The sequence below is a fragment of the Xiphias gladius genome, chromosome 3 (genome assembly GCF_016859285.1).
Source record: "Xiphias gladius isolate SHS-SW01 ecotype Sanya breed wild chromosome 3, ASM1685928v1, whole genome shotgun sequence".
Classification (NCBI taxonomy): Eukaryota; Metazoa; Chordata; class Actinopteri; order Istiophoriformes; family Xiphiidae; genus Xiphias; species Xiphias gladius.
Window position 1 is genome coordinate 7,680,810 of NC_053402.1, and position 15,703 is coordinate 7,696,512.

Sequence of the window (15,703 nt, forward strand, 5' to 3'; positions counted from 1 at the left end):
ACTAGGAATATATTTGTATATATTTTGTGTATTAAAGATCTGTAATTTATTGAAAACTTTATACAAGAGACTTGTACTTCTTATCAATTTAATCTGACACTTGTCCCATATTAACTTTTGCATTAATGTAGTAAGGAATTAATGAAGTAATGTAATAATGTATTGAAGCTGTTACATCAAGCACTACTGGGATTATTAGAGAGGTGCAGAGATCCAGTGGTTAGGCTCATAACAACCCGTAAATGTTAAGCAAAATTGTCCCTAATCACCATCATATATTAAAAATTAATATGTTAATTTTTAAAGTTCAATTTCACAGAGCAGGGCTGGAATATTTATATTGTGACATTAAGAGATTAAAGCTTATTCATATTGTAGTCTGTGTCATCTTTCCTCTACGTCCTGACTATTTGTGCATGTTGTCTCAGCTGAGTATGGTTACCTTGGTGACAAAGTCCTGGTAACCCGGGTAGTACGTGGTGACGATGGAGAAGATGTACCAGTCGTATTCCTCCATGATGTTAAGCATAACCGAAGCTTGCTGCTCGATGGAGGGGCCGAACTGAAAGAACATGGAGTTGTCATCCTGAAAATGACGGAAACACACACAGAGGGACAAAGACGCAGAGTGTAAATGGTTACGTAGCAATTGGCCTGAACTTTAATTTAGTTGGCTTTACACACAAAGGAGAACAGCTACTACTTAAAGGATGGCAGTGGTTTTGTAACATTATTGGTGCAAACATTAATTTATTTTTCTTTATTCTTTCGCTCACAGAGGAGAGAGGCGAGAGGACACCAGTGGGCTTGTAATGATACCGGCCATGATTTTCATTATTTGCCTTTATGACTCCTTTAATGAGTTTGTATATGTGGGTGGCTGGAGCAAATTCTGGGGACTCGAAGCTGCTGTCCTCAATCTCATCGATCATTTTCATTGGTTTGTTTTATTACAACGTGTTAGAAGAACGCAATTTCAATGTAACCTGCGAGGTGCTAGACGTTAGACAATGAATGTGCAATACTAGAAATGGCACACGCCTACCCTGAACACACTGCACATAAAACATTGACTAACTAAGTCGCTTCCCCTGGAGAGGCTCAATCTAAATATGAGAGATACAGCATATACAACAAACCAAACAGCAGTACAGTCAGAGACAGACACTCCAGTAAACATCACTCACAGACTGATTAGTATTAGTATTAGTATTAGTATTGAAAAGGAATATTGAGCTGGGCAGAAGAAGAGGAGGGGGTGAGAAATGCTAGTCTAGACAAGACTGCAGTTCTGCGACATGAGCTCCTTATTGTGCGTGTATTCATGTGTGAGTCAGTCTATGAGAAGTCCTGTTTACACAATGTACAATAGTGTGTTTATATTGGATATTTGTGCTTCTAATGTGTCAAATTATATGAATGAGAAGGCCAGGCCAGGCACGCAGGCAGGCAGGGTGTTGAAATATCTCTGGCTTCTTGGGACTCTCGGTGCTTTACTCAACATCAAAGGCTAACCTGCGCCTCCCACATGGGTTGATTCGTTACCTTGTTTCTGCATTAATGAGATCACGGCTATACCGTTGAGGTGGCATGCCTAGAAGTACAATGTGCATGTGAAACACTTGCCAAATAGTCGGTGAATCCATGAGGATAAAAACATGTCATTATCCCGTGTTGTGTGAAATATAAAACATGTGCATCTAATGCTCAGTTCCATTCTGAGGCTGCGTTTCAAAATCATGAAATAATGATGCACACACTGATGCTGTAGTCATGTTTCTCAGCTAACTTGAATCCATTTGTTCCTCAACTTTCTATCTCTTCATCCATCACCATCCATCTCTTCTGTTGCTCTGTTTTCCAATTTATACCAGTGGAATTACTGTCAGGGCACAGTTATAATTGAATTTCCAGACTTGCACAGTCCCACTTCCCCTTTATCCTCTATACAGTAAACCAACACTCTGCACCCCCCCCAAAAAAAATTCCTCTGGCTTTCTCTCTCTATCTCTCTCTTCTTTTTAAGAGCAACATTAATATACTGTCCAATGCACTCACACAGATTGCCAGAGGTCTACAGAATTTTCATTAGCCTTAGAGAAAAATATATGCTAAAAGAAGTGCAAGACAGACACAGAAGCAGGGAAAGAGGGAGGGTGTGAAATAAAGGAGTTAAAAAAATAGCTGGTGGGAGTGGGCTGAATGATAAGAAAGCTTGAGTAAAATGGAGTGCTGCAAAACACCTCTCTCTTCATTTACAGCAACAATAATTAGGGTCTGGCCCCATTACCACCTCTGTTGGCACAAGGTGGTCGATTACTGAGTATCAAAATTCCCAGAGGGGGTAGCAAGGCCAGCGAGTCAGTCAGCCACACGCAGGAAGCCAGCCAGCAAGGCTTTGAATATGCTTGTGAGCCGGTCCCTGTCTTCTCTGTGGATCCATGGCTGACGTCAGCGCTGGCTGTACTGTACACAGACAACAATACACTAAACCACACAATACAGCAGGATGGGTGGCCAGTGGAGACAGGGGAAATAGAGATGGAGAGATACGTTGAGATATAGAAAAAGAGCAGATAAAACCGTCGAAGAGGGAGCAGATAAGGGAAAAGAGAAAAACAGAGAGACTAAGGGAAGAGAAAGGAATTAAGAAAGAAAGAATAAAGGATAGAGATGTACAAAAAGCAGTGAGGATGTAGCTGAGATTTGAAGCCTCCAGAGGGACAGAAGCAGGGGACAATGTGGTGACAATAGGATGAATGGAGAGGAAAAGGACAGGCTGGCAGACGGCTGTGATCCTGTATGGAGCAAGTGAACAGTGAAGGGGCAGGAAGCCAGGAGTCAGTGAAGGAGCAGGCAAATGGAGGTGTGGGTATGTGTGTGTATATATGTGTGTGTGTGTGTGTGTGTGTGTGTGTGTGTGTGTGTGTGTGTGTGTGTCTGTGTGTGTGCGTGTGTGTGTGTGTGTGTGTGTGTGTGTGTGTGTGTGTGTGTGTGTGTGTGTGTGTGTGTGTGTGTTAGGCAGTCAGCCAGCCATTTAGGCAGGAGGAGGCTAAGCCTGAGTTGTTCAACCACAGAGGACTGCTGATGTCAGAGCAAGGAAGGGAGACGGGACACATGTGTGCCCTCTTCTACGTGAAAGCGTGCATGTGTTTGTCGGTTTGTGTTTGTGTGGGATAGAGACGTATCAGTTTTCTATGTGTGATTCAGCGTGTGTATGTGTCAGTTTGTGTAGTTTTTGTGTGTGTATCAAAGCATAAGTGTGTTTGTGCCTCAATTTGTGCCTGTGTGTGCCTGATTTTTCGTATTTGTGCCTGTGTGTGCCTGATTGTTCGTATTTGTGTGTGTGTGTGTGTGTGTGTGTGTGTGTGTGTGTGTGTGTGTGTGTGTGTGTGTGTGTGTGTGTGTGTGTGTTTTTCTGTGTGTGTGTATTCCATGATTGACAGGCCTTCGTCTGCCAGAGTTTCCTGTTCTGCCCCAGAGCCTCCAAATGAGTGCACTCACACACTACTGGAGCAGTTATTTGACTTGGAGGGGAGAGAGAGTCAATAACTCATGTATTTCAATTACATAGACAGGGGCACATCAGTGACTGCAAAAGAAATAGACCCACTTGCAATCTTGCTCCGGAATATGCACATGCACGCACACACACAAACACACACAAACACACACACACACACAAACACACACACACACACAAATTTGAATTACTTTAAACACAAACACTGACATCCTCACACACATATTCACACATTTGTGCGCAGGCAGGCAAGCACACACACATAGCTGCATTGAAAACCCAGGCTCGATGAGAACACTCAATACACACACAATACAAAACTCAAATACACACTGCAATCACAGACTAACACTGGGATGTTTATTTAGACACACAGAAGCACTCATACACACTCCACACAGAAACACACACAACGACACAATAAAATAACACAAGGCACACTGCTAAATGGAAAAGTGTACTTGTACACTCATCACATGAAGTCAACCAGAACATGGGAACACACTTTCTCAGGTAAAGTATATACAAACACTTGCACTTACATTCGCTGCATTACGTACATACTGAGTTCAAAAGCAACCACAGGAAACAGTCGCTGCAACATGATCTTAAATTATAATAAAATGATAAATTACAATATAACACACTGTGCCATCGTTTTAGCTGCGCAAGCCCTGTTTCCTGTGTGTCTTCACTATGACTGACAGCTGACATGGTACTGAAAATCTTCAAAGACTAAGTCACATATATCAAATTAAACAATGACACCAGACATTACATACTTCTGATCGACTTGCATGTGTGTTACCTTCAGATAACGTATTTCACATATTGTTCAAGTCAGCCAGTACAGTACTAGGCTACAGCTTACTTGTAAAATAAAGTAAACACATTTTCCAAGATGGATAGACAATAGAGAAATTTGAACTATGTATTGCCTCAATAAAGGAACAATACACATATTTTAATTATTATGAAAGTTAACTCGAGTCCTCAGTTAGGTGTTTGTTACTGACGTATTTGAGCATTCTCAAAGTTCTTTCAGTTGATTTACACAGGGAAAAATAACTTGATTTCTCTGTCATGTGTTATTTTACAGTAACTGCATTACGTACCTATCCTGAAATACTAATATAAATACAAGACATACAACAGATAATGTGTGAGAATGTGGAAAGAAGGCTTACATCCTAATTAGCCCAAATAAAAGTACTAGGCTGCCATTCCCTTAGCAACAAGGCATTTTAAAAGCCTTAAGTGTACTATATACCATACAGGTATTTTTTCTTTGTGAGGAAGTAGCGATGAGGTAAAAACAGAAAAAAAGAGTGTGAGTGGAAAAAAGACTGAGACAGAAGGGTAGAGCAATCCAGAGAGAGATGATGGTGTCTGTTGCTGGGAGGTTTTTGGCGATGCATATTTCTATCCTGCATATAAAGGCTCATTTGAACTTGGGGGGGGGGGGTATGCTACTGACTGCTTCTGCACTGCTGATGGAAAGAGAAGCCAGAGAGAGAGAGATAGAGAAAGAGAAAGTGGGAAAGTGAGACAGAGGGAAAGAGGAAGGATGGAGGGATGAAAAAGAGGGAGCAGGAGTGGGAGGTGAGGCAAGAGGAAGGGAACAGCTGGCCTTCGCCTGAATATAGTGAATTTAAAAGACAGTGGGCAGGAGATATAAACTCACCACAGCCACAGGCATTCACGCACACACACACACACACACACACACACACACACACACACACACACACACACACACACACACACACACACACACACACACACACACACACACACACACACACACACACACACACACAGTAGGGATGGATGAGATGGATTATTGGGTAGCAAACAATTCATTTCTGATAAAAGCCTGTGAGCACAAGCCACCATCACCATGTGGTCTGAAATTACGTATTGATGACGAGCCCTCGTCTCTACTCCCCCTTCATTCCTCTGTGTCCCTTGTTCACTCTCTCTCACTTCACACACACATACACACTTATCATCTCTACCTCAATTAAAGCTCCCCTTAATCCCCATCTCTCTCTTTCCCTGTACTTCACATTTCTCGTGCCTCATCATCACATTTCTTATCATCGAAGCCTACTTATCTTTAATCAAACACATACAAGCTTAATTAGCTTGCACATTTGTAAGACCATCATCTAATTAACAGTGACCTTATTTTAAGAACTTTCTGAACCTTAATTAAAAAAAACACAGATCTTCATCAAAATATTTTACTAATTTTGATTCAACATGATTTTGAATGCAATATGACTACACTGTCACAGCCACCGTACCCTTCCAGGGATTTAAACGATGAAAAGACATACAAAAGAAAGACAGAAACAAAAAAACAAAACGCTGGAAAGAACAAATTAAACTGGGAAAGAGACACAGTGTTTCGTTGGTGTTTCCTTTAACATCTTGACGCAATCAGACAGTGTCTGAACGGAAGACCACTTAACACTCAAACATGTGCACACACACACACACACACACACACACACACAGGTACAGACACACAAATCCAAAGATCGTTTCTCTCTGGCCCATTTCTGCTCTAAGTTTAGATGATGACCCACCGAGGGGCCTCTGCAGTCTGATGCTTTTCCCGCTGCTGCTCTTGTTTGTCCCCTAGTCCTTGTAGAATGGTAATAGTTCTTTCTGTGTGTGTGTGTGTGTGTGTGTGTGTGTGTGTGTGTGTGTGTGTGTGTGTGTGTGTGTGTGTGTGTGTGTGTGTGTGTGTGTGTGTGTGTGTGTGTGTGTGTGTGTGTGTGTGTTTGTGTGTGTGTGTGTGTGTGTGTGTGTGTGTGTGTGTTTGTATGTGTGTGTGTGTGTCTCGTAGAGTTAGGCTAAGGACACTGAATAGGGTGGCTGGAGGGAAGGGTGAGTCTACAAAAAATATGAACATATTGAAGTTTTTGTATCTATGTATTTGTCTCTGAAAATGTATTGGTAGGATAGATATGTTATAAATAATAAGGTAGAAAGTGAGTGTTTAAAGAATGTACAACAGAATATTGTAGAAAAGTAGTGACATAGACTATTCTTCCCCAGACTATACTCCTATTCTTCCCCAGGCACAGAAAACTGTGGATATGCTCTGCATTTAAAGAGTTTAAGGATGGTGTCTTTTTCTAGCCACCTGAAAGCCAAAAACACTAGAGCAAAAGTTTAAGGAATGGATTTAACAGTGCATTTTCTGCTCTAATTTACTGTAACATGCAAACGCTAGCATGCCTGGCTAACCATCTTACTTCCTACAGTTGTAACTGTAGGACTGTTACTTCCAAAGCATTACTTAAGCTGACTTTTTGTTTTCTTATGCTTAAAAAAGCCCGTTCACAATAGTACATCCAGTGTGTAGTACTGCCCCCCCGTGACGTTAGCAGCTCTGCCCTGACCTTTACTGGATTTGCAACCCTAACCACACACATTATCCACAATAATATTATATTTGTCAAACACATTGGTTAGCTTTCATCCTGAAAGCCTTTTCTATTGTAACATTAAAAGTGAAATACTGTTTGAAAATACAAACGAAAGAATAAATCTAACCTCTGTTTTTGATGTCAAAGTATGGAAGGTAAGCAGCTAATCAGGATTATGTCAGAATTAAATAAGATTCTGATCTTACATTTTTCTTTATCATACTTGCAGTACAAGGACAGTGCCTGTTTCTTTAATCCCATTTTTTTTCTACATGGATTATCACCTGGTGTGGATGCTGGCTTTTGTCTGGGACATTTAGCTTTAGCCTCAGCATATGTATAGCCATCAAGTATATATTTAAAACTGTATTTAAGTCTTTCACAGGGTTCTGTTGGATCAGTCAGTAATTGTCTGGATGATAATGTGACTTGCTGCCTCTCTAAACTCTCAAGCCTTTTTAACCATTAAAACTACTTAATTGAGATGGTCAAATGAAGCAACAGGTGTAGAAGAGATTTATGTTATTGTCTCAGTGAAGTAGAGAACTGTCAAACATCCAGTGTGAAGCTGAAAGACATCTGACCCAAGCTAATTCATACACTGCGATACCAGACCGCAATGAGTGAAGCAACATTTTTAAGAATCATTTTTTTATTTTGAAAGCCCTGCTGGAGTGATTGTCTGCTGCTCCTCTCAAAGCAGAATAAAGCCTACTATTGCTAATGTGGGGCACATGTAACCATCATGACCCAAAAACACCAAAAAGTGAACCTTAAAGAGAAGAGGATAGGTAAAAGGAGGAAAAAAGTGTTTGTGGAATCACTTTGATAACTTGTAGAGTTATCAAAGCCAAAGCTTCCTAAAAAGCTTCCTAAAAAGACTGACTGTCAGTTCATAATATTATAATGTTTGATTTTGGGTCTTTTCCTGCTGTTTGGCTGATCTGTTCTCAACTACAAAACTCTAACGAAGAAAGTTTTAAATTTTTCCTCAGTAAATAGGGGAGGATAAATCACAGGGTTGGGAGTGGAAGTGGGTACAGTGAAGATGCTGAGGTTTAGGAGGACCACAGACTTTCCCCAGGCGGCTGTAAAGTGGTTTCGGGAGTCCGGGAGGTGAGCATGCTTCTGTAGTCAAACATCTTTCCTCCTGTCCCTTGCTCCAAGCAGAGAGGAGGAGGGAAAACGTGACGTTCCCTTCTTCCGTCCTTCTCACCTTCTTTCCTCCTTCTTCCTCTTCATTCTTTGACAGCAACTGTAAATTTTCCCCCCTTCTCGTCTTAGCCTCCCCTGCTATCTTTCTCTCTGCTTTCTCTTTCTGTTGTTCCCTTCCTCCTTCCCTCTCTTCCTTCCTGCACATGGGCTGTGCTGTTAGTTGTAGGCCCAGAGCCATCATCAAGCTGGGCTTTTTCTTACCACTTCACATTACAAAAACTGAATTCTCTCTTACATACACATACACACACAAACATTTCACATTTCACAGACATCTCACATGAATCCACTTTGAGAGTTTCTTCACCTCACCTCACCCCCAATTTTACCGTTTCTCTACGATACATCAGTATGCGCTACGGCAACAAAACAAGGGCCAAGGTCAACGTTTACCTTTAAGACTGTCTTAAGCCTATGGGACTGAGTAAAGCATGCAACCACCCAATCTTCAGAGAGAAGAGAAAGAGCAATGGGTGAGGACGAGGTGGAGGAGAGGAGCAAGAGGCGAACAGAGAGCAAAGGGAAATAGAGTGAGAGTACGGTTGATATCCACTTCTGTGTTCTTTTCCTGGCAACACGATAAAGGCTCACTCTCAGTCACTGTCAGCGAGAAGACCCCCCTCTCCATCTCTGTTCTCCCTTCTCCTCCTTGCCCCTCCAATCCCATCCCTCCCAAAGGAAAGACTACTCTCTCTACCTCCCTTCTCTTTTATCTGCACTGCTCTTCTCCCATCCCCTGCAGTTTACATTTATATTTCAGGCATTTAGCTGGCGCTCTCCACCACGGTGACTTAACGAGTACATATGCAGAATAAGCCTCAGGCCCTCGTTCTCCGGCACCTCAAGAAGCAGGGGTGCAGAGGTCGATGCAGCGGCGGCTTGATGACAGATGTAACAAATGTTCTGTATCACTGGAATGATGAGAGGAAGAAATTACTTGGAGGGACCTGCTAAAAAGAAAACTGCAAAAGGTTTATGTGTTCGTTCCTCTTTCATCCCTGATTCACACACAGCACCCTCTTTCTGTCTCTACTTGCCCATCCCTCACTAGTAAGGCTCCCCCACTGAGGACTCCTTCCATTAACTGCAATGAAAATTAAAATTAAAATCAGCTTTTTTGGCATGACAGTGGCAGAGGGTTGTCTCCACAATAAAACATGTTTGAAGACGGGCTAAGACAATAAGCCAATCTGTATGCTCCTCTTCTCCTACCTCATTCGTTCCAGACTTCCCTCGCTGACTAAGTAACCCTGTTTTTGCTTCGTAAAGCCGTGCACGAGCACTTAAAACCCTCCTCTTCTCTGCATGCCACCCTCCATCCTTCTCACAGTCTCTTAAGATGCTAACATGTGGAGACACTCCCTCATTATGTCACCATCAGATCCTTTCTTATGTTGCACTTGTGGTTACCTATGCGCATGTGTGTTTGTGCACACCTGTGTGTGTGTGTGTGTGTGTGTGTGTGTGTGTGTGTGTGTGTGTGTGTGTGTGTGTGTGTGTGTGTGTGTGTGTGTGTGTGTGTCCTCATTAAAAAGGAAGTAGAGCCAGTGAAGCTTCAAAAAGACAAGAGAGCAGAGAGCCAGTGTTACATGTACCGGAGATGTGAGAGGTTGTTTAGCTTTAGGACAGATGGAGTAAAAACTTATGAATACTTCAAACTGTACTGTACCTAATCTGAGGATTCACTGACTTCCTCTGCATCGCTCCATGTCTTTCATTTTTTTTCTAACTCAAATTTGCTTTATTGGCACGACCATGTTTAAAGTTACAATCCTTAAGATTTTCATGAAATCACACCCACTTTTTGATACTATTTATGACCAGGATTATTTTAGTAATAGCCATTCAGTTTGTTTACATTCTGCAATTATCTCTCTTCATCTCTCTTTTTTATTGTTTCTTTATTCATGTTGCAATGTAGCAGGGAGTGTTGCTCTGTCTTTACCTCTTGTTTTTTGCAAAACTGACACAGCCAGTTTTTACTGGGCTGCTAGGTCTACAAGTCTAAACAGCCAAGTTATGGTCACTTATACAGAAATACTGTATGTTAGTATGTTTTTATCAGTTTTTACACTTGCCAATTGGTATTGTCTTGTCAGTGCTAAATAGTATTGAGGTTTACTTTGAGTTTTTCTTGTAGATGTTCAATGGCTTATTTCTTTTTCTTGGCTATAATTTGGTTGATCTGAGGCCGTGTACTGTTAGAGGACATGAGCCTCATTACCAGCTGGCTACTTCTCTTCATTTTCTCCATTTGGCAATTATGCTATGATTTTGCCCCCGGACCATTTAAAATCAATTTTAAGAATGGGCCATTATGTCAGATTGAGTCAAACATTTTCTTTTCAATTTACAAAGCAGGAAAAATATATATATATATTTTTTTGTTTTGTTGGTTAACATGTCTATCGGTGATGATGTGAAGGGTGACGATATGGTCTGTTTTTCAATAGCGTGGTCTAAAACCAATCTCAGCTGAGGACATGAGGGTGCCTCAACAGTTGTTTGCATTCTTAGGTTAGTGATTTTTAGATGGTGATCCATTTGCTCCCGATATCTGCACTTTCTTTCTGCCTCTCTCCGATCTTTCTCATTTTTTTCTTCTTTTTCCACCACTGTGCCCTCTCGCCCCTCTTAAAAAAAGATGAAAAGAGTGTACTTTCTTCCTCTCACATTTACCACTCTTGTCTCTTCGCTCCTTCTCTCTGTCTCTCTCTTCTACACAAATACCCACACACTAAGAAACACGTGTGGCCTGTCTTCCGTCTCCCTCTGCGTGCTACCGTTGACAGGCGTCGTCTGTGGCTGCCAAAGCTTTTTAACCACAACAATATCTGAACGGCACACAATGGCCCATTAGATTTATCAAGCGATTAAACCAGCAACCAGAAACTTTCAACCTGGCAATTAGGAATATTTCATTCACCCCCCCACACTCCAGCACACCTCCACACACACACACACACACACACACACACACACACACACACACACACACACACACACACACACACACACACACACACACACACACACACAAACACACACACAGACTGACACACACAGTTGTCTTAGTTGTGGGGACACTCATTGACTTAAGGCATTCCCTAGCCCCTTACCCTAATTCTAACCTGAACCCTAAAACCAAGTCTTAACCCTCAAACAGCCCTTTGAAGTCGTGAGGACTAACCAAAATGTCGTTATAATGATGGTTTCAAAAAAGAATTTGTGAAAACAACCATAGACCATGTACACACACACACGCACACATACACACACAAACACACACACGCACAAACTCTGCCCATCCATTATTCTTTTCCTGTCTCTCATGCACGTGCTCCATCCTCTCTTTCATCTCTGCCTCTCCTTCTGTTTTACCCGTCCTCTCACCCTCTCTTTTGCACGTGCACACTCTCACTTACATGTACTATACCCCACACCAATCCACCCTTTTTCTCTCATCCCCTGGCTTCTCGCCCTACAACAGCGGCCCACAATCAGTGTCACGATCAATTAACAGATTTCACACCACTGGACACAGCATATACACAGAACCAGATGAAATGAAACTGAGGAGCAAGCTGAGATAATATGGAGTACAGAGAGAAAAGGTTTAGCGTGCTGCTGTCATGTGCTGTTTCAATAGTAAGTGGGTACAGTAGAAACCTAGGCACGTCAGACATGTAGCGGTACTATAGAACATGAATGTGTGGTGACTAGAAACAGGTTTGGAAATAAAAGAGCGCCTGCTCTGCGGTGGTGTACTGGTGATCCTTCAGTGGAACAGCTGTGGCAACAGCACTCTTTCTGTCACGCCAAGAAAGCTCACCTTTACACCTTTAAACTGAGGGTGAAAAGAAAGGGGAGGGGGGCAGTGGGACAGAGGAAAGGCTGGCTGAAACACTGCAGAGATTCACACATTTTTTCAGACAATTCTTTCTTTTCTACTAAATATAATTTTAATTTTGATTTTCCACAAGCCCAGACTGTGTACTTTACTTGGGTGTTTTCATTTTTATGTTTCTTTATATTTTTATTTCACCACATTTCAGTGGGACATATTGTAATTTTTCCTCTGCTACATTTATTTGATAAAGTTACCAGTTACTTTTCAATTAAAAAGCTTCATCCAAAATCTATAATCAGTTTATATAATATGCCTTCTTACAGATTAAACTACTAAAGCAGTTTAAGTATTAAATAGTTAAAATTAGCTCCACCTTGACCACATACAACATGCTGACACACCTGTACTTTACTTTACATAAGTAAATTTGGTACCCCACAATTAAACCACAATTTTGTGCTGATTTCCTCAAAGATTCAAGAAAGGAACTATGTAATTTGGTACTGTTACAGAGCAAATGGAGATAAAGTTCCGAGACAGTATCGTTACTTTTTGTTTAGATTATAAGCAGCTGTTGATCTCTGAGGAATTTTTCTTGAAAGAATGTATAGGTCTCTGTATGCCTTAACTCAGCTAAAGCCTGAAACTTTAAACAAAATGATGAAAAAATTGGCACTTTCTCTGTGTTTTTGAGGAAAATTCTACTCATAAAATAAGTAAAAATATTAACCCTGACCTCACTTGAACCTTTCGGGTCCACTTTAGTGTAAATATCTAGCAACACAAAGTTCAAAGCCAAGAAATATTTAGATTTTACTTCTTGAAACTGTTGGAAATCTGCAAAGGAAAGCAGTTTGCGCTAAACACTGGAAAAATCATTTGCCAGGCCTGCAGTGACACATAAAACACCAGGGATGAGAATATTCCCGAAGGTTCTGGGCTTTGCATCAAACATTTTGATGGCAAGGGTTTGATCATCCTGAATGATGCTGGTTAAAAATAATCAATCCAAACATCTCTTTCCAGCCACTGGTTCACAGCTGGGTTTGTTGTTTGACAGCTACAAACCCTTTCTTTGGATGTGATTTCAACACCTCTGATGTATGGTTTTCTACATGCATAAGCACGGGTTATGATTTCAAACCTAGTCCGCCTGCTCCCATCCATCTCCTCATCTCCTCCCTCTCTTCTCTCCACCTGACAGTGGGTTGCAACAGCAGCCACAGAATACACAATGTGGAGGTGCAAGATATTCTTTCTTTCCCTCGGCGTACGTCTGTGCACATGCATACGTGAATGAATGCACACATACAGCTTCTGCACTGCAACAAACATGCACATTTGAAAGCAAGTGTACACATAATACACATAATGTGAACCTGCTTACATTCAGACACACATACACACACACACACAAACACACACACACACACACACACACACTCACCAGCTGTGGCACTAAAGCCAGATTTTGGCAATCACATCCGCTCTCTCTTCACCTCCCTGCACACTGTGTGTCACCGGACAGAAGTTGAATCCTGCATCTGGAGACTGTGCTGATGACTCACACACACTTGCACACTTATGTATATGTAGCTCTCACAAACACGCTCAAAGACCCTTTGAATGTCAGTGGCAAATACTTTACTGCTGTGCATGTCTATAATGGCAGGTATTTACTGGACATACTGTTACTGCAGCACCATCCAGGCTTCATGTCAAAGAATGAAAAAAGAGGAATAAAGACACAAAAAAATAGAATTTAAAATGTTTGCTTTCCCATCTAGCTCTATACTACACCATGTGTGTATTGTTATCTCCCTCTTACATTTCTAATATTGCTCTCTTACCTCTCTGTTTGTTTCATCACATCTCTTTTCTGTCTCTGTCTCCATCCAAAAAACCTGAATTCTTAATTAAAATGTATTAATTTTGAAAAGAAAGCTAAAAATATCTGCCAGAACAAGGCATCAGTGTGGTGCATGAGCACACAAACCCACAAACAAATTACCAAATTAGCCACTGTGTTTGTTTTATAATCTTACACTAAGAAGAATAAAGATATCACACATAGAAAGAACAATACATACAGTAAAACAAATACTGTACACTGAGATTAAAACTGTGGAGATACATTGCACCTTGTTTTTCACCTAAGGCGTGAAACTACAAGGTAAACAAATATAACTGAAATGCAGGTAAGACCCATGTGAATTGTAATCCCAAGCAGTGCCTACAACAACATGAATTAGATAGTCAGGCAGGCAGGCTATATACACCAGACAAATCTCACAGCAGGTAATCGAGGTATAGTGCTGCACGGTAAGGCGGTGTGCTTTGCATTACATTTAGCTTGCATGATGAGTTACCCCGCCTGTGAGAGTATTTTCAGGGTATGAACTCTGAAAGCAGCCATAATGTATTGCACTGGCCAAGAGAATGTGGAGTAATAGTATTTACTTTGCAGGTAAGCAAGGCTTCCGTCCAGGAAATGAGGTGACATAACATCAATAATATACTCATGTGGATGCACATATACACATACTGAATGCATTCTATTAAGGACATAATTAGAACCAACACGCAAAAACACTTCAGCTGCCAGCACTTGCAATGTTTTTATTAAACAAAACCAGTTGCAGTATGCTAATAGGGTCATTAAAGAAGTTAATTAATGCATTAATTAGCAAAGTATTCTGTCATGCATACTTTTCCTCAAATAATAAATGTATGCTATTAATACAAACTCATGTAACAAAGTACTAAGAAGTTATGGACAAGAAAATGATTTTCCACAGTATAATGCAAATGAATTCAGAATCTCTTTTTTCGAAGTAAACTTTGGGGTTTTTTTTCTTTGAATTATTAATTGTATAAAGTGTATTGGCAAGAATCAAAAACCAAGCACCTTTATCTAAAATCTAAATAAAGAAAGACAAATATATGGCAGGGTAGAGAAAAAAAAAATAAAACACAAGACTATAATAATCCCAGTTCCAAGTACTGTCACTAAATTAGGTCAGATTACATTCAATGCCAATTAGCAGCTTTTGTTAGCTTTAACAGAGGTCTGGCAATGTGCACTTTGATATATTAGTTTTCAAAGCAAAATGAGACAACTCACATTTTCAAAGAGGGCAAAACATCCATGTCTAAGCTGCAGGTGCACTGGCCAAAAAAAGCCGGAATCTATTTACAGCTTTTACAAAGCGGAAACTAACCAGCTGGGACATGGTGGGCATACAAAGTACAGGAGGACCAACAAATTCTAAGTGACACACAAAGTAGTATAATCTTGTTTTTGTGTTGTGTTGTTTTGTGTTATGTTGTTGGGTTTTCTGCAATGGTGGACAGTAACTAAGTACATTATTCAAGAATTTTTTTTTAGGTATTTGTACTCTCTTTGAGCATTACTGTTTTGTGCTACTTTATACCTTTACTCCACTACAATCCAGAGGGATGTATTGTACTTTTTACTCCACCACATTTATCTAACAGCTGTATTTACTAGTTACTTTTCAGATTAAGAATTCTCCTATGATTTCCTGACTTGCTTTCCTATGATTTCATGACTTGGTACAACTGTAAAATGGTGCTTACACATTGATGCATAAGTATTAACAATCTAATCATGTAATATATGATAATATATATTAGTCATAGGGGCCATTT

General features: G+C 40.6%; 1 protein-coding gene across 1 annotated transcript in view; it reads right to left on the minus strand.

The window, feature by feature from the left end:
- LOC120787268 (glutamate receptor ionotropic, NMDA 2B) overlaps nt 1–15,703 on the minus strand; it is a 79,674-nt gene that overhangs the window by 43,057 nt on the left and 20,914 nt on the right. Inside the window, exon 2 of the mRNA XM_040122926.1 lies at nt 443–586. Within this exon, the coding sequence (XP_039978860.1) occupies nt 443–586 (144 nt within the window). The remainder of the gene's footprint in view (nt 1–442; nt 587–15,703) is intronic.